The 18,724-nt window shown below is 46.5% G+C and overlaps 1 protein-coding gene across 2 annotated transcripts in view; it reads right to left on the bottom strand.

The window, feature by feature from the left end:
- LOC115134998 (heterogeneous nuclear ribonucleoprotein L-like) overlaps positions 1 to 18,053 on the bottom strand; it is a 77,242-nt gene extending 59,189 nt beyond the window's left edge. For both annotated transcript variants that reach the window (XM_029669158.2, XM_065023120.1), the window contains exon 1: positions 17,662 to 18,053. In XM_029669158.2, the coding sequence (XP_029525018.1) occupies positions 17,662 to 17,865 (204 nt within the window). In that variant the 5' untranslated portion in view covers positions 17,866 to 18,053. The remainder of the gene's footprint in view (positions 1 to 17,661) is intronic.
- Positions 18,054 to 18,724: the final 671 nt, after the last annotated feature.

Raw genomic sequence — 18,724 nt, 5'->3', positions numbered from 1 at the left:
GATTTAATATTGTCTTTACATATACTAAATAATATATGTGTGACATTTGTTTTGATTTAGAATGGACCAATTATCATGCACCTGTATCGAAACAGGGGCAGCAGAAAAAATACACGTCATCTATGCACTTAAACAGCAAATGGAGGAGGCTTTTCCCTTGGTTATTTTCATACCAGCCAGGTAGGCTATACTCCTGTCGTAAAGAGAAGCAATGTGCTTAACATTAGGAACGTTAAGAAATAAATATAGTAGCCCTAGCCTATAGAAAGCTGATGGGATCCTCCTCTTTTTATGAGCGGCCATCACTCTGAGGAACAACACTCCCTATATGTTGCTCTGTATTCCGATCTTACGAGGGGAATGGAGCCTTGTCTCTTGAGTGTACATATCAAGCGTACTTTCTCCAGCAGTGAGGAGGGAGTAGAGAGAAAAGCCTAGACACACAGATACATAGACACAGACAGAGGACTCCACATCATAAACACAATGAACAGACCAGGCAGCATGATAGGTCAACTTCAAATCAAATCAAATGTATTTGTCACATACACATGGTTAGCAGATGTTAATGCGAGTGTAGCGAAACGCTTGTGCTTCTAGGTTAGCCGAGGTTAGCTAGCCAGCTATTTGTCGTCCTTAACGTAGGAGACATTGCTAGCTAGCCAACAGCTAGCCAACGTCTACCGAACAGAACTTCCGCACTCAACAATCCGGTCGCATTTCGCTTCGCTCCACAGGTAGTATCACATTTTTCATTTCATTTCACTACAGTACAACGGCTTGATTTGTTTGATCGTAGCTAGCTACATAGCTAGCTACATAGCCGTCTTTGTATCAAAGATAATTGTGTAGTCTAGAGCGATTTCCTAGGTTAGCTAGCCAGCTATTGTCGTTCTTTTAACGCAACGTAACGTAATCAACACTGCTAGCTAGCCAGCTAGCCCCGAATAGCAGCACAGTAGAAACTATTACACTCAACGGAACGACTTGATTAGTGTAGTGTCAACAACGCAGCCACTGCCAGCTAGCCTACATAGTCAACAACGCAGCCTCTGCCAGCTAGCCTACTTCAGCAGTACTGTATCATTTTAATCATTTTAGTCAATAAGATTCTTGCTACGTAAGCTTAACTTTCTGAACACTCGAGACGTGTAGTCCACTTGTCATTCCAATCTCCTTTGCATTAGCGTAGCCTCTTGTGTAGCCTGTCAACTATGTGTCTGTCTATCCCTGTTCTCTCCTCTCTGCACAGACCATACAAACGCTCCACACCGCGTGGCCGCGGCCACCCTAATCTGGTGGTCCCAGCGCACGACCCACGTGGAGTTCCAGGTCTCCGGTAGCCTCTGGAACTGCCGATCTGCGGCCAACAAGGCAGAGTTCATCTCAGCCTATGCCTCCCTCCAGTCCCTCGACTTCTTGGCACTGACGGAAACATGGATCACCACAGACAACACTGCTACTCCTACTGCTCTCTCTTCGTCTGCCCACGTGTTCTCGCACACCCCGAGAGCTTCTGGTCAGCGGGGTGGTGGCACCGGGATCCTCATCTCTCCCAAGTGGTCATTCTCTCTTTCTCCCTTACCCATCTGTCTATTGCCTCCTTTGAATTCCATGCTGTCACAGTTACCAGCCCTTTCAAGCTTAACATCCTTATCATTTATCGCCCTCCAGGTTCCCTCGGAGAGTTCATCAATGAGCTTGATGCCTTGATAAGCTCCTTTCCTGAGGACGGCTCACTTCTCACAGTTCTGGGCGACTTTAACCTCCCCACGTCTACCTTTGACTCATTCCTCTCTGCCTCCTTCTTTCCACTCCTCTCCTCTTTTGACCTCACCCTCTCACCTTCCCCCCTACTCACAAGGCAGGAAATACGCTCGACCTCATCTTTACTAGATGCTGTTCTTCCACTAACCTCATTGCAACTCCCCTCCAAGTCTCCGACCACTACCTTGTATCCTTTTCCCTCTCGCACTCATCCAACACTTCCCACACTGCCCCTACTCGGATGGTATCGCGCCGTCCCAACCTTCGCTCTCTCTCCCCGCTACTCTCTCCTCTTCCATCCTATCATCTCTTCCCTCTGCTCAAACCTTCTCCAACCTATCTCCTGATTCTGCCTCCTCAACCCTCCTCTCCTCCCATTCTGCATCCTTTGACTCTCTATGTCCCCTATCCTCCAGGCCGGCTCGGTCCTCCCTCCCGCTCCGTGGCTCGGGACGACTCATTGCGAGCTCACAGAACAGGGCTCCGGGCAGCCGAGCGGAAATGGAGGAAAACTCGCCTCCCTGCGGACCTGACATCCTTTCACTCCCTCCTCTCTACATTTTCCTCTTCTCTCTCTGCTGCTAAAGCCACTTTCTACCACTCTAAATTCCAAGCATCTGCCTCTAACCCTAGGAAGCTCTTTGCAACCTTCTCCTCCCTCCTGAATCCTCCTCCCCCTCCCCCTCCTCCTCTCTGCAGATGACTTCGTCAACCATTTTGAAAAGAAGGTCGACGACATCCGATCCTCGTTTGCTAAGTCAAACGACACCGCCGGTTCTGCTCACACTGCCCTACCCTGTGCTCTGACCTCTTTCTCCCCTCTCTCTCCAGATGAAATCTCGCGTCTTGTGACGGCCGGCCGCCCAACAACCTGCCCGCTTGACCCTATCCCCTCCTCTCTTCTCCAGACCATTTCCGGAGACCTTCTCCCTTACCTCACCTTGCTCATCAACTCATCCCTGACCGCTGGCTACGTCCCTTCCGTCTTCAAGAGAGCGAGAGTTGCACCCCTTCTGAAAAAACCTACACTCGATCCCTCCGATGTCAACAACTACAGACCAGTATCCCTTCTTTCTTTTCTCTCCAAAACTCTTGAACGTGCCGTCCTTGGCCAGCTCTCCCGCTATCTCTCTCAGAATGACCTTCTTGATCCAAATCAGTCAGGTTTCAAGACTAGTCATTCAACTGAGACTGCTCTTCTCTGTATCACGGAGGCGCTCCGCACTGCTAAAGCTAACTCTCTCTCCTCTGCTCTCATCCTTCTAGACCTATCGGCTGCCTTCGATACTGTGAACCATCAGATCCTCCTCTCCACCCTCTCCGAGTTGGGCATCTCCGGCGCGGCCCACGCTTGGATTGCGTCCTACCTGACAGGTCGCTCCTACCAGGTGGCGTGGCGAGAATCCGTCTCCACACCACGTGCTCTCACCACTGGTGTCCCCCAGGGCTCTGTTCTGGGCCCTCTCCTATTCTCGCTATACACCAAGTCACTTGGCTCTGTCATAACCTCACATGGTCTCTCCTATCATTGCTATGCAGACGACACACAATTAATCTTCTCCTTTCCCCTTCTGATGACCAGGTGGCGACCGCATCTCTGCATGTCTGGCAGACATATCAGTGTGGATGACGGATCACCACCTCAAGCTGAACCTCGGCAAGACGGAGCTGCTCTTCCTCCCGGGAAGGACTGCCCGTTCCATGATCTCGCCATCACGGTTGACAACTCCATTGTGTCCTCCTCCCAGAGCGCTAGGAACCTTGGCGTGATCCTGGACAACACCCTGTCGTTCTCAACTAACATCAAGGCGGTGGCCCGTTCCTGTAGGTTCATGCTCTACAACATCCGCAGAGTACGACCCTGCCTCACACAGGAAGCGGCGCAGGTCCTAATCCAGGCACTTGTCATCTCCCGTCTGGATTACTGCAACTCGCTGTTGGCTGGGCTCCCTGCCTGTGCCATTAAACCCCTACAACTCATCCAGAACGCCGCAGCCCGTCTGGTGTTCAACCTTCCCAAGTTCTCTCACGTCACCCCGCTCCTCCGCTCTCTCCACTGGCTTCCAGTTGAAGCTCGCATCCGCTACAAGACCATGGTGCTTGCCTACGGAGCTGTGAGGGGAACGGCACCTCAGTACCTCCAGGCTCTGATCAGGCCCTACACCCAAACAAGGGCACTGCGTTCATCCACCTCTGGCCTGCTCGCCTCCCTACCACTGAGGAAGTACAGTTCCCGCTCAGCCCAGTCAAAACTGTTCGCTGCTCTGGCCCCCCAATGGTGGAACAAACTCCCTCACGACGCCAGGACAGCGGAGTCAATCACCACCTTCCGGAGACACCTGAAACCCCACCTCTTTAAGGAATACCTAGGATAGGATAAAGTAATCCCTCTCACCCCCCCCTAAAAGATTTAGATGCACTACTGTTCCACTGGATGTCATAAGGTGAATGCACCAATTTGTAAGTCGCTCTGGATAAGAGCGTCTGCTAAATGACTTAAAATGTAATGTAAAATGTAGTTCCGACAATGCAGTAATAACCAACGAGTAATCTAACCCATCAATTCCAAAACGACTACCTTATACACACAAGTGTGAAGGGATAAAGAATATGTACATAAAGATATGAATGGGTGATGGTACAGAACGGCATAGGCAAGATGCAGTAGATGGTATCGAGTACAGTATATACATATGAGATGAGTAATGTAGGGTATGTAAACAAAGTGGCATAGTTCAAAGTGGCTAGTGATACATGTATTACATAAAGATGCAGTAGATGATATAGGGTACAGTATATACATATACATATGAGATGAGTAATGTAGGGTATATAAACATTATATTAAGTAGCATTGTTTAAAGTGGCTAGTAATATATTTGACATACATTTCCATCAATTCCCATTATTAATGTGGCTGGAGTTGAGTCAGTGTGTTGGCAGCAGCCACTCAATGTTAGTGGTGGCTGTTTAACAGTCTGATGGCCTTGAGATAGAAGCTGTTTTTCAGTCTCTCGGTCCCTGCTTTGATGCACCTGTACTGACCTCGCCTTCTGGATGATAGCGGGGTGAACAGGCAGTGGCTCGGGTGGTTGTTGTCCTTGATGATCTTTATGGCCTTCCTGTGACATCGGGTGGTGTAGGTGTCCTGGAGGACAGGTAGTTTGCCCCCGGTGATGCGTTGTGCAGACCTCACTACCCTCTGGAGAGCCTTACGGTTGTGGGCGGAGCAGTTGCCGTACCAGGCGGTGATACAGCCTGACAGGATGCTCTCGATTGTGCATCTGTAGAAGTTTGTGAGTGCTTTTGGTGACAAGCCGAATTTCTTCTGCCTCCTGAGGTTGAAGAGGCGCTGCTGCGCCTTCTTCACAACGCTGTCTGTGTGGATGGTCCAATTCAGTTTGTCCGTGATGTGTACGCTGAGGAACTTAAAACTTACTACCCTCTCCACTACTGTCCCATCGATGTGGATAGGGGGGTGCTCCCTCTGCTGTTTCCTGAAGTCCACAATCACCTCCTTTGTTTTGTTGACGTTGAGTGTGAGGTTATTTTCCTGACATCACACTGACGGCCCTCACCTCCTCCCTGTAGGCCGTCTCGTCGTTGTTGGTAATCAAGCCTACCACTGTAGTGTCGTCTTCAAACTTGATGATTGAGTTGGGGGCGTGCATGGCCACGCAGTCATGGGTGAACAGGGAGTACAGGAGAGGGCTCAGAACACACCCTTGTGGGGCCCCAGTGTTGAGGATCAGCGGGGTGGAGATGTTGTTACCTACCCTCACCACCTGGGGGCGGCCCGTCGGGAAGTCCAGTACCCAGTTGCACAGGGTGGGGTCGAGACCCAGGGTCTCGAGCTTGATGACGAGTTTGGAGGGTACTATGGTGTTAAATGCTGAGCTGTAGTCGATGAACAGCATTCTCACTTAACTATTCCTCTTCTCCAGATGGGTTAGGGCAGTGTGCAGTGTGGTTGAGATTGCATCGTCTGTGGACCTATTTGGGCGGTAAGCAAATTGGAGTGGGTCTAGGGTGTCAGGTAGGGTGAAGGTGATATGGTCCTTGACTAGTCTCTCAAAGCACTTCATGATGAAGGAAGTGAGTGCTACGGGGCGGTAGTCATTTAGCTCAGTTACCTTAGCTTTCTTGGGAACAGGAACAATGGTGGCCCTCTTGAAGCATGTGGGAACAGCAAACTGGGATAAGGATTGATTGAATATGTCCGTAAACACACCATCCAGCTGGCCTGCGCCATTAAGAAATGGCCAAGAAGGATACCTCCAGAAATACATGTTATCTGTGAATTGAACAGAGTAATCTGCATAAGGGGTCATTGTGGAGTCGAAGGTTGATGCGAAACTTATAATGATATACTTTCATACACAAACTAATTAAACACACACAAATACATAAACTAATTCAAACACACGCAAATACACAAACTATGAACACATGCAAATACACAAACTAATTAAACACACACAAATACACAAACAAATGAAACACACACAAATACACAAACTATGAACACACACAAATACACAAGCAAATTAAACACACACAAATACACAAGCAAATTAAACACACACAAATACACAAACTAATTAGACACACACAAATACACAAGCAAATTAAACACACACAAATACACAAGCAAATTAAACACACAAATACACAAATGAATTAAACACACACAAATACACAAATTATGAACACATGCTGGACATACACATATAATCACACAAAATCACAATGTCAGTCAGTGCCTTTATCAATCCTTCTTTTCTACTCGCTGCAATTGCCGTGACCGATGTGAGCAGCTGCAAACCCTGAAGCATGTGATCACATGGTGACGGTCTAGAACACAATAATTGACCAAAACAAGGAGCATTGTTCCTAGTACTCTAAAGACAGCTTCTACGTAAGACCCAGACGGCTAAAGCACAGAAATACCTTTAGACTGTTAACTCAATCACATGGAATGAACAAAATGTGAGTAACAGGCATAGAACACTAGAATCATAGCACTCGCACACACACATGCACACACGCACCTTCTCAGCATGCACACACACACGCACCTTCTCAGCATGCACACACACACACACCTTCTCAGCATGCACACACACACGCACCTTCTCAGCATGCACACACACACGCACCTTCTCAGCATGCACACACACACGCACCTTCTCAGCATGCACACACACACACACCTTCTCAGCATGCACACACACACGCACCTTCTCAGCATGCACACACACACGCACCTTCTCAGCATGCACACACACACGCACCTTCTCAGCATGCACACACACACGCACCTTCTCAGCATGCACACACACACGCACCTTCTCAGCATGCACACACACACGCACCTTCTCAGCATGCACACACACACACACCTTCTCAGCATGCACACACACACACACCTTCTCAGCATGCACACACACACGCACCTTCTCAGCATGCACACACACACACACCTTCTCAGCATGCACACACACACACACCTTCTCAGCATGCACACACACACCTTCTCAGCATGCACACACACACACACCTTCTCAGCATGCACACACACACGCACCTTCTCAGCATGCACACACACACACACCTTCTCAGCATGCACACACACACACACCTTCTCAGCATGCACACACACACCTTCTCAGCATGCACACACACACCTTCTCAGCATGCACACACACACACACCTTCTCAGCATGCACACACACACGCACCTCCCTACGACACACAACATATACTGAACAATACAAATGCAACATGCAACAATTTCAACAATTTTACTGACTCACAGTTCATTTAAGGAAATCCGTCAGTTGAAATAACTATTTACATGCTGCTTTTATATTTCTGTTCAGTATAGTTCTACATTAAGGGCATAGGGCAGACCGCACACACACAGTTCACTTCAACACCTCCTAACAAACAGGGTCTCAACAACATTAACATTTAAATCAAACTCATGGAAGACCCCAGGAAGATTAGCTAACTTTACAACGTTAGATGATGGGGATCCTAATAAAATGTTTTTTTTTATTTTATTTTTTTATCAACAGGTTCCTTTGTGGGAGAGCACAGCTAATAAAAGATGGTGAGCACACTTAGTGAAATACAATTACACACACAACACACGCAGTCACCAACACACACACTATACACACACACTCAATTCTTTCTCAGTTTGAAAAATAATTCAATTCGCACATCTCCAAAAGAGCCAGTGGGAAATCGAACACATATTTGCACTGTTCTTCTGGCAACAGTGGAAGACTTGAGATGCTATAGGAGAAGTCAGGAGGTCACTTCACAGCCTAATAGAGGAAAACTGGAGACATATGAGAACAAAGTTCCCTCTCACATTCTCTCAAACCTAACAGTTGGGGGACAAGAGGAGAGAGAGGGAGGAAGAAGGGAGGAATGGAAGCTAGAAAGCTGGAGTCTGTCACTGAGTAAATTCCCTGGGAGGAGGTTGTAATGGGAGGCTTTCTACAGAGTGGTCTGTAAGCAGCAGGAGGCTTCACACACACAAACACATTCTGTCAGCACTGCTACAATTACCTAAGGCAGATCATGCTTTTGCACCACAGAAAGTTTGGAGCGCCTTTATCAAAATAACGTCAGCTTAAAAATAACAACTTGAAATTGATATCTTTAACTTGGTTTTTTTTCAACCTTTGACCCTTTGTTGTGCCTTGGATATGACTTCAAATGTTTAATATATTCTGGCACACGAGGTAGGCTACAATGTTTACACTGGTAAATAGGCTATTGAGTCAAGGTCATTAGGTCACTTACCTTTTACACACAAACTAAACAAATACACAAAACTACACCACTGAACAAACCATACACACAAAACCACATTCACACTACAAAACCATGCACTCGTGCTCAGCCGTCATCAAAACAGTGCTTACAGTGGAAATCAAACAAGACATCCAACTGCATAAGTTCAAATGTGCTTTAATGTTGTCTTGAAATAATATTGTTTTTCACTCATCTCAGAAATCGGGTTTTGATTTGGAACAGTCTAGTTGTCTCTTCCACAGACTTTCAGACAACTTGAAGAGGTGCTGTGCTTGTCTTCTCTCTTCTGTACTGGGTGCAGAGTGTCTCAACTAGAGATGTGCACGGTTATTCCAATATTCCAATATCTGACGGTTATTAGAATTCGAATTGTCTGACAAATAAAATATTGGCCTATTTTAACACTGAATAAGATTTTTTCTAAATTAAATAAAAATATAAATTTGACAATATTACATACAAGGATATACCATGACATTTCAAATGATTAATTTAATAAAACTACAAACTTTTCAATGCAGATTTTATGGCGTGTGCCCCATTAAAAGACCGGTAGCCTTCACGTGTGTAGCTTGTTGTTTATGTTGACCAATCAATGCGGCAAAGAGGCTCAATGTGTAGCAAGTGGAGTGGCGTCAGTAATGCAATGCAAGATTAAATACAATTTGTGAATTAAAGGTTAGCGAAATTAGAAGGAGTAGGATACAATGATCAACCAACAGTAGGCTGTTGTTTTATCTGAATGGGGTTGGAGAGAAAACGCAGCACATGGGCCTCAATTAGCCTAGCTAGCTAGCTTCTCTAGGCTTCTCCAGTCAAGACAGGCACTGTTATATGGGATGATAGATAACATTGTGGTTGCTACAAGTTAGCTCGTCTTGGCTGTAGCCGAGTTGCCTTGGCTGCATCTCTCTCCCCCTCCTTCTGTTCGCTCCCATACGATCACACGCTGGCCCCTCCGCAGCTGCAGCAATAGAGCGCCAGCCTCTATCCCTTGTGCAGCAGTACTCATGTTAAAACTTAAGTTAAAAAAACAACATATGTATTTCGAATAACCGGATTTTCGACAAAAATTCATGATGGTATTTGAATAGTGAAATTATTTTAAACCCCCCATCCCTAGTCTCAATTTCTGTTTGTTTGTAGCTTAATCTCTCCCTTCGTCAGGAGTCTCTCTTTTCCATCGTCTTCAAAGACGGTTTAATATATAAATACATTCTATGCCACAGGCTCAAACACCATTTTTAAACATATTTTTCTAATCGTTTAGGTGTGACATTTCGTCATGGACTTGTCTGTCTCTGTCACTATGCTGATGGGGAAACTATTGACTTACTGTATACAAAAATGTTTTATAGCCCCCTCTCTCTAAAACCTCTCTCTCTCTCTTTCTTTATCTCTCGCTGTCTCTCTCTACCTCTTTATCACTCTCTGTCTCTCTCCCTCTATGTCTTTATCTCTCTCTCTCCAGCCCATGGCTGGTTTTCAGTAGCAGTCCCAGCTGTCATATTACCAGTAGTGATGATTCAGAAGACACTCTGCCCTCTCAGGAGGTCACCCGCAGCCTCAGTCCATTTTATCCTGTCACCCTGCATCACAAAGCAGCACCCAGTCCACACACACACACACAAACCTGGTCTGTCTGCAGTCCATGCTGCCTGCAAGGTCGCTCTCACAAACACATGCGCACGCATGCAGGCACACACACATACAAACACACTCACACATACAACCAAACACATCAGCAATGAGGAGAGGTCCCAGCACTATCTGCTGCCTGCATACCAGATTAGAAAATTAAAATCAATATGCAATTTCTTAGATATCCACATAACTGTTTATGGTGGGACCAATCCCATTAAAGCGCATGGCAGGACGGAGAAAAATAAATTGTCATCATGTCGAATTCCAGGTGTTAACCATGCACAAACTCAGCATCAGCATCCAGCAGTCAGATATCAGGTAGGCCTATATGCTACCTAATTGGGCAGCCTGGTCTCATAGACTAGACGTAAAATAGTAAATGTAAATCCTCTGAGACCCAAATTAGTATGATATGTTACGTTTAATGCAAACATCTAGCAACCCAAAGGTTACTCGTTCGAATCTCATCCCGGACAACCAATAACGCGAATGTCTAGCAACCCAGAGGTTGCGTGTTCGAATTTCATCAAGGACAACTTTAGAATTTGAGCTAATTAGCAACTTTGCAACTACTTACTACTTTTTTAGCTACTTTGCAACTATTTAGCATGTAAGCTAACCCTAAACCTAACTTTTTAGCTAACCTGCGGACTCTCCTTCACTGCAGCCGATGTGAGTAAAACATTTAAACGTGTTAACACTCGCAAGGCTGCAGGACCAGACGGCATCCCCAGCCGCGTCTTCAGAGCATGCGCAGACCAGCTGGCTGGTGTGTTTACGGACATATTCAATCAATCCTTATCCCAGTCTGCTGTTCCCATATGCTTCAAGAGGGCCACCATTGTCCCTGTTTCCAAGAAAGCTAAGGTAACTGAGCTAAATGACTACCGCCCTGTAGCACTCACTTCCGTCATCATGAAGTGCTTTGAGAGACTAGTCAAGGACCATATCACCTCCACCCTACCTGACACCCTAGACCCACTCCAATTTGCTTACCGCCCAAATAAGTCCACAGACGACGCAATCGCAACCACACTGCCCTAACCCATCTGGACAAGATGAATACCAATGTGAGAATGCTGTTCATCGACTACAGCTCAGCATTTAACACTATAGTACCCTCCAAACTCGTCATCAAGCTCAAGACCCTGGGTCTCGACTCCACCCTGTGCAACTGGGTACTGGACTTCCTGACGGGCCACCCCCAGGTGGTGAGGGTAGGTAACAACATCTCCACCCCGCTGATCCTCAACACTGGGGCCCCACAAGGGTGCATTCTGAGCCCTCTCCTGTACTCCCTGTTCACCCACGACTGTGTGGCCATGCACGCCTCCAATTCAATCATCAAGTTTGCAGACGACACTACAGTGGTAGGCTTATTTACCAACAACGACGAGACGGCCTACAGGGAGGAGGTGAGGGCCCTCGGAGTGTGGTGTCAGGAAAATAACCTCACACTCAACGTCAACAAAACAAAGGAGATGATTGTGGACTTCAGGAAACAGCAGAGGGAGCACCCCCCTATCCACATCGACGGGACAGTAGTGGAGAGGGTAGTAAGTTTTAAGTTCCTCGGCGTACACATCACGGACAAACTGAATTGGTCCACCCACACAGACAGCGTCGTGAAGAAGGCGCAGCAGCGCCTCTTCAACCTCAGGAGGCTGAAGAAATTTGGATTGTCACCAAAAGCATTTCTACAGATACACAATTGAGAGCATCCTGTCGGGCTGTATCACCGCCTGGTACAGCAACTGCTCCGCCCACAACCATAAGGCTCTCCAGAGGGTAGTGAGGTCTGCACAACGCATCACCGGGGGCAAACTACCTGCCCTCCAGGACACCTACACCACCCGATGTCACAGGAAGGCCATAAAGATCATCAAGGACAACAACCACCCGAGCCACTGCCTGTTCACCCCGCTATCATCCAGAAGGCGAGGTCAGTACAGGTGCATCAAAGCAGGGACCGAGAGACTGAAAAACAGCTTCTATCTCAAGGCCATCAGACTGTTAAACAGCCACCACTAACATTGAGTGGCTGCTGCCAACACACTGACTCAACTACAGCCACTTTAATAATGGAAATTGATGTCAAATATATCACTAGCCACTTTAAACAATGCTACTTAATATAATGTTTACATACCCTACATTACTCATCTCATATGATGTGATGTGGAGGTAAACCCAGGCCCTGCATGTCCCCAGGTACCCTCATTTGTTGACTTCTGTGATCGAAAAAGCCTTGGTTTTATGCATGTCAACATCAGAAGCCTCCTCCCTAAGTTTGTTTTACTCACTGCTTTAGCACACTCTGCTAACCCTGATGTCCTTGCCGTGTCTGAATCCTGGCTCAGGAAGGCCACCAAAAATTCAGAGATTTCCATACCCAACTATAACATCTTCCGTCAAGATAGAACTACCAAAGGGGGCGGAGTTGCAGTCTACTGCAGAGATAGCCTGCAAAGTAATGTCATACTTTCCAGGTCCATACCCAAACAGTTCGAACTACTAATTTTGAAAATTACCCTCTCCAGAAATAAGTCTCTCACTGTTGCCGCCTGCTACCGGCCACCCTCAGCTCCCAGCTGTGCCCTGGACACCATTTGTGAATTGATCGCCCCCCATCTAGCTTCAGAGTTTGTTCTGTTAGGTGACCTAAACTGGGATATGCTTAACACCCCGGCAGTCCTACAATATAAGCTAGATGCCCTCAATCTCACTCAAATCATCAAGGAACCCACCAGGTACAACCCTAACTCTGTAAACAAGGGCACCCTCATAGACGTCATCCTGACCAACTGGCCCTCCAAATACACCTCCGCTGTCTTCAACCAGGATCTCAGCGATCACTGCCTCATTGCCTGTATCCGCCACGGAGCCGCAGTCAAACGACCACCCTCATCACTGTCAAACGCTCCCTAAAACACTTCTGTGAGCAGGCCTTTCTAATCGACCTGGCCCGGGTATCCTGGAAGGACATTGACCTCATCCCGTCAGTTGAGGATGCCTGGTCATTCTTTAAAAGTAACTTCCTCACCATTTTAGATAAGCATGCTCCGTTCAAAAATGCAGAACCAAGAACAGATACAGCCCTTGGTTCACTCCAGACCTGACTGCCCTCGACCAGCACAAAAACATCCTGTGGCGGACTGCAATAGCATCGAATAGCCCCGTGATATGCAACTGTTCAGGGAAGTCAGGAACCAATACACGCAGTCAGTCAGGAAAGCTAAGGCCAGCTTCTTCAGGCAGAAGTTTGCATCCTGTAGCTCCAACTCCAAAAAGTTCTGGGACACTGTGAAGTCCATGGAGAACAAGAGCACCTCCTCCCAGCTGCCCACTGCACTGAGGCTAGGTAACACGGTCTCCACCGATAAATCCACGATTATCGAAAGCTTCAATAAGCACTTCTCAACGGCTGGCCATGCCTTCCGCCTGGCTACTCCAACCTCGGCCAACAGCTCCGCCCCCCGCAGCTCCTCGCCCAAGCCTCTCCAGGTTCTCCTTTACCCAAATCCAGATAGCAGATGTTCGGAAAGAGCTGCAAAACCTAGACCCGTACAAATCAGCTGGGCTTGACAATCTGGACCCTCTATTTCTGAAACTATCTGCCGCCATTGTCGCAACCCCTATTACCAGCCTGTTCAACCTCTCTTTCATATCGTCTGATATCCCCAAGGATTGGAAAGCTGCCGCAGTCATCCCCCTCTTCAAAGGGGAGACACCCTGGACCCAAACTGCTATAGACCTATATCCATCCTGCCCTGCCTATCTAAGGTCTTCGAAAGCCAAGTCAACAAACAGGTCACTGACCATCTCGAATCCCACCGTACCTTCTCCGCTGTGCAATCTGGTTTCCGAGCCGGTCACGGGTGCACCTCAGCCACGCTCAAGGTACTAAACGATATCATTACCGCCATCGATAAAAGACAGTACTGTGCAGCCGTCTTCATCGACCTCGCCAAGGCTTTCGACTCTGTCAATCACCATATTCTTATCGGCAGACTCAATAGCCTCGGTTTCTCGGATGACTGCCTTGCCTGGTTCACCAATTACTTTGCAGACAGAGTTCAGTGTGTCAAATCGGAGGGCATGCTGTCCGGTCCTCTGGCAGTCTCTATGGGGGTGCCACAGGGTTCAATTCTCGGGCCGACTCTTTTCTCTGTATATATCAATGATGTTGCTCTTGCTGCGGGCGATTCCCTGATCCACCTCTACGCAGACGACACCATTCTATATACTTTCGGCCCGTCATTGGACACTGTGCTATCTAACCTCCAAACGAGCTTCAATGCCATACAGCACTCCTTCCGTGGCCTCCAACTGCTCTTAAACGCGAGTAAAACCAAATGCATGCTTTTCAACCGATCGCTGCCTGCACCCGCATGCCCGACTAGCATCACCATCCTGGATGGTTCCGACCTTGAATATGTGGACATCTATAAGTACCTAGGTGTCTGGCTAGACTGCAAACTCTCCTTCCAGACTCACATCAAACATCTCCAATCGAAAATCAAATCAAGAGTCGGCTTTCTATTCCGCAACAAAGCCTCCTTCACTCACGCCGCCAAGCTTACCCTAGTAAAACTGACTATCCTACCGATCCTCGATTTCGGCGATGTCATCTACAAAATGGCTTCCAACACTCTACTCAGCAAACTGGATGCAGTCTATCATAGTGCCATCCGTTTTGTCACCAAAGCACCTTATACCACCCACCACTGCGACTTGTATGCTCTAGTCGGCTGGCCCTCGCTACATATTCGTCGCCAGACCCACTGGCTCCAGGTCATCTACAAGTCCATGCTAGGTAAAGCTCCGCCTTATCTCAGTTCACTGGTCACGATGGCAACACCCATCCGTAGCACACGCTCCAGCAGGTGTATCTCACTGATCATCCCTAAAGCCAACACCTCATTTGGCCGCCTTTCGTTCCAGTACTCTGCTGCCTGTGACTGGAACGAACTGCAAAAATCGCTGAAGTTGGAGACTTTTATCTCCCTCACCAACTTCAAACATCAGCTATCCGAGCAGCTAACCGATCGCTGCAGCTGTACATAGTCTATTGGTAAATAGCCCACCCATTTTCACCTACCTCATTCCCATACTGTTTTTATACTGTTTATTTTATTTATTTATTTACTTTTCTGCTCTTTTGCACACCAATATCTCTACCTGTACATGACCATCTGATCATTTATCACCCCAGTGTTAATCTGCAAAATTGTATTATTCGCCTACCTCCTCATGCCTTTTGCACACATTGTATATAGACTGCCCATTTTTTTCTACTGTGTTATTGACTTGTTAATTGTTTATTCCATGTGTAACTCTGTGTTGTCTGTTCACACTGCTATGCTTTATCTTGGCCAGGTCGCAGTTGCAAATGAGAACTTGTTCTCAACTAGCCTACCTGGTTAAATAAAGGTGAAATAAAAAATAAAAAATAAAAAAATGTATATACTGTACTCGATACCACCTACTGCATCTTGCCTATGCTGTTCTGTACCATCACCAATTCATATCTTTATGTACATATTCTTTATCCCTTCACACTTGTGTGTATAAGGTAGTAGTTTTGGAATTGTTAGGTTAGATTACTCGTTGGTTATTACTGCATTGTCGGAACTAGAAGCACAAGCATTTCGCTACACTCGCATTAACATCTGCTAACCATGTGTATGTGACAAATACATTTGATTTGATCATACACTTTGCAAATTCGTAACATATCATACAAAATGGATGATGGACATCCACAAATGAATACATACCATACGAAACATAACATATTATACTAAATGGAGTGTCTCAGATTTCCGTATAGAATAATACAAAATGTTCTGAGTCCAGGTTGAATTGGGATGAATCTGATATGCCTAAAAATAAAAACATTACCTACGAAGCATATTTGTCAAACAGCATCTAATTGAAATGTGGAATCACATTAGCCTATTGTCAGGTGTTCACTGTTCGCGTTCTAAGCTACATGTGTGGATGTGTGGACCACTGTGGATGTTGTTGTTGCTCGTCCATTTGATGTAGAAACATTATTTGGGAGAGAGCGCAGATAAGGTGCGTGCTCCACCGCAGGTTGTGACATCAGGCAGCTGAATCTGTCTTGCCGGTGGCAGACTCGTAGCTTTTCCATGGTGATAAGGGGAAAAGCCGATCAACGGACTAAAGATCTGCACTGCCTGAGGTAGCAAAGACCAAAACACTGCATAGCTAATCTAGATAATGTGTTCAATGCCTCCCCAGGCCAGGACCGGTTTATGATCATCTGCGGAGAAAATGTAGCAGAGATACGGACACAGACCAGGGAGCTGGTTTCGCTTCCCACATTGCTGTTTGTTGTTGATCTCAAAGCAAGGCATGCTGGGCTGTATTCTGCACCCCGCGGAGGTTGAAGTGAGATAAATCAGATCTAAAACATCAGGATTCTCAGTTTCACTGGACAACTCAGTAGACTGGTTTACAATCCAAAGACTCAGTTCCCTTTTTTACACACCGGGGTCCACTTCTCTTCTGCAGGGTTAAACGTGTTTCTGTAGACTTATTATACGTTTGTAGACTATTTACTTTTAATTATACTAAACTAGTCATGTCATGGTAAAGTCTGTTGCAGGGCATGAGCAGGTCTTCACATAACTTAATTCCAGACATTAGACAACAGAAGTGAAGATGATCCCATTCGCATCTGTAGCCTATCCAAAGTAAGCAACCCCAAAGACTAGACTATACTCTGACAGTGTAGCACAGTCTACTGACTATGTAAGCAGTGCAAATCACGTCATCATGTCAATATGTACTTTTACAAAAAGCAGTGGGTAGAGGACATTTCCTAAATGAATTGCTAATAACAGTGATATTAGGCCAAGTGACATCACTAACTTCACAAATGTCATTCAATATTTGTGACATGTCACTATCATAGTAGGCCTAAAACTACAGTAGTCAATGAGGGTTCAGTATGTTTAAACTCCCCTGTAAAGCACTTGCTTTTTCTGCAGTTTGATGTTATGCATCAATTGTCCAATAAAATCAGTTATAATCCATGTCATTTGGATCATATTACAATCCCGTTTAACTTCAACACGTGGGCATCTAGTCTGAACAAGATTTACACCTTGTCAGAGTAGAAAATAACTATAGGCTGCCCATACATTGTACGATGTTTACCTGGTGAGGGTACCCTACATGCCTGTCCATAGACATCTTGACTGCAAAGGGCAGACAGGTTATCAAACGCTGACGAACACAATGAATGAATAGCCTATATATAGGCTAGGCTAATATTTCAGTAAAAACACAGTCACCACTGTGTCACCATTGCCAAACAATCCTAGTAATGTTACGAAACATTGTAACAGATCAGATTCAGATGTATATTCGATGGCCGCGCTTCCCTACCCGTCTTGCAGGTCCGCATTTCGTTGTGGTCCACAGGGCTTTTTTCTCGGCTCCTACATTCTCTACATCTCCGAGCAGCCCTGCAGACTCCGCGTCTGAGTCCTCTCCCTCCTCCAGCTCCTCGCCCTCCTCCACCTCTGCCGTCTTCAGTCGCTTCGGCGCTCTCCCATACTCCCCTTCCTCGTATTCTTCAACAAGTGACATGGCTCTTCAGATGGACAGCGATTGAACCCTTCTTAATCTGGAGATAGAGCGTGAAGACGGACTAGTGGTGCGTCGAAAGTTCCCTCTCGTTCTTTTTTGTAAATGTCTCTGGCGTAGCGTGCATCAATGAAACCTGAATGTCCTTCTGTAACGCGCCCTCCTCCGCGGTTCTGTACCAGAGAGCTGCCCAGAGAAGGTGAGTGGAGAGAACCCACCCATCACGTCCGTCATTGGACAGTCTGTGCTTGCTACTTAGGAATACATCTACCGATTGGTCAGTCTTTGTGTGTCAACAGAGAAAGCCTTCGCTCTCCAGTTTCCACATTATGCAGTAAAGAAGTACGCAGAAATGATTGCCGCTGCTCGAGCTGTCATATCTCCTGCGACAGAAATAATGTTTGAATTCGAAAATTGAAACATAATTGTGATACCATTGCAATTTTATTCCTAGCTAAATGTTGCTGACATCACTGATGATTCTTTGGGCATTTTAAAGATGGGAGAAAATATCTGAAGTCCTGAAACAACTCTCCTGCCCCAAGTTATAGCTGCAGATATGAGAATCTCCTAAAAGTGCAGAAGAAGCCATTTTCCCCCAGTTGGGGAGATAACAATCACAACACCATCCACCTCCTTTGGTAGAGCATAGGCCTTCTACCAAACCAATCTCCCACAGAGCCACGGGCACCATCCTGGGACCCCTTTTCAACACTTCCAGAAGTGTTGCCACAGCACCTGATAGTTGATGCACATATTTGTGTTGCACCTGGTCAGGGGTGGAATTTAAGAATTTGGGGAACTGGACAGACCTGACGAAGATCCGGCTCGGATCGAAACGTTGTCTGAAAAGTACTAGCTT

Source organism: Oncorhynchus nerka, linkage group LG10 (genome assembly GCF_034236695.1).
Source record: "Oncorhynchus nerka isolate Pitt River linkage group LG10, Oner_Uvic_2.0, whole genome shotgun sequence".
Lineage (NCBI taxonomy): Eukaryota > Metazoa > Chordata > Actinopteri > Salmoniformes > Salmonidae > Oncorhynchus > Oncorhynchus nerka.
This window is presented reverse-complemented; position numbering and strand designations above follow the sequence as displayed.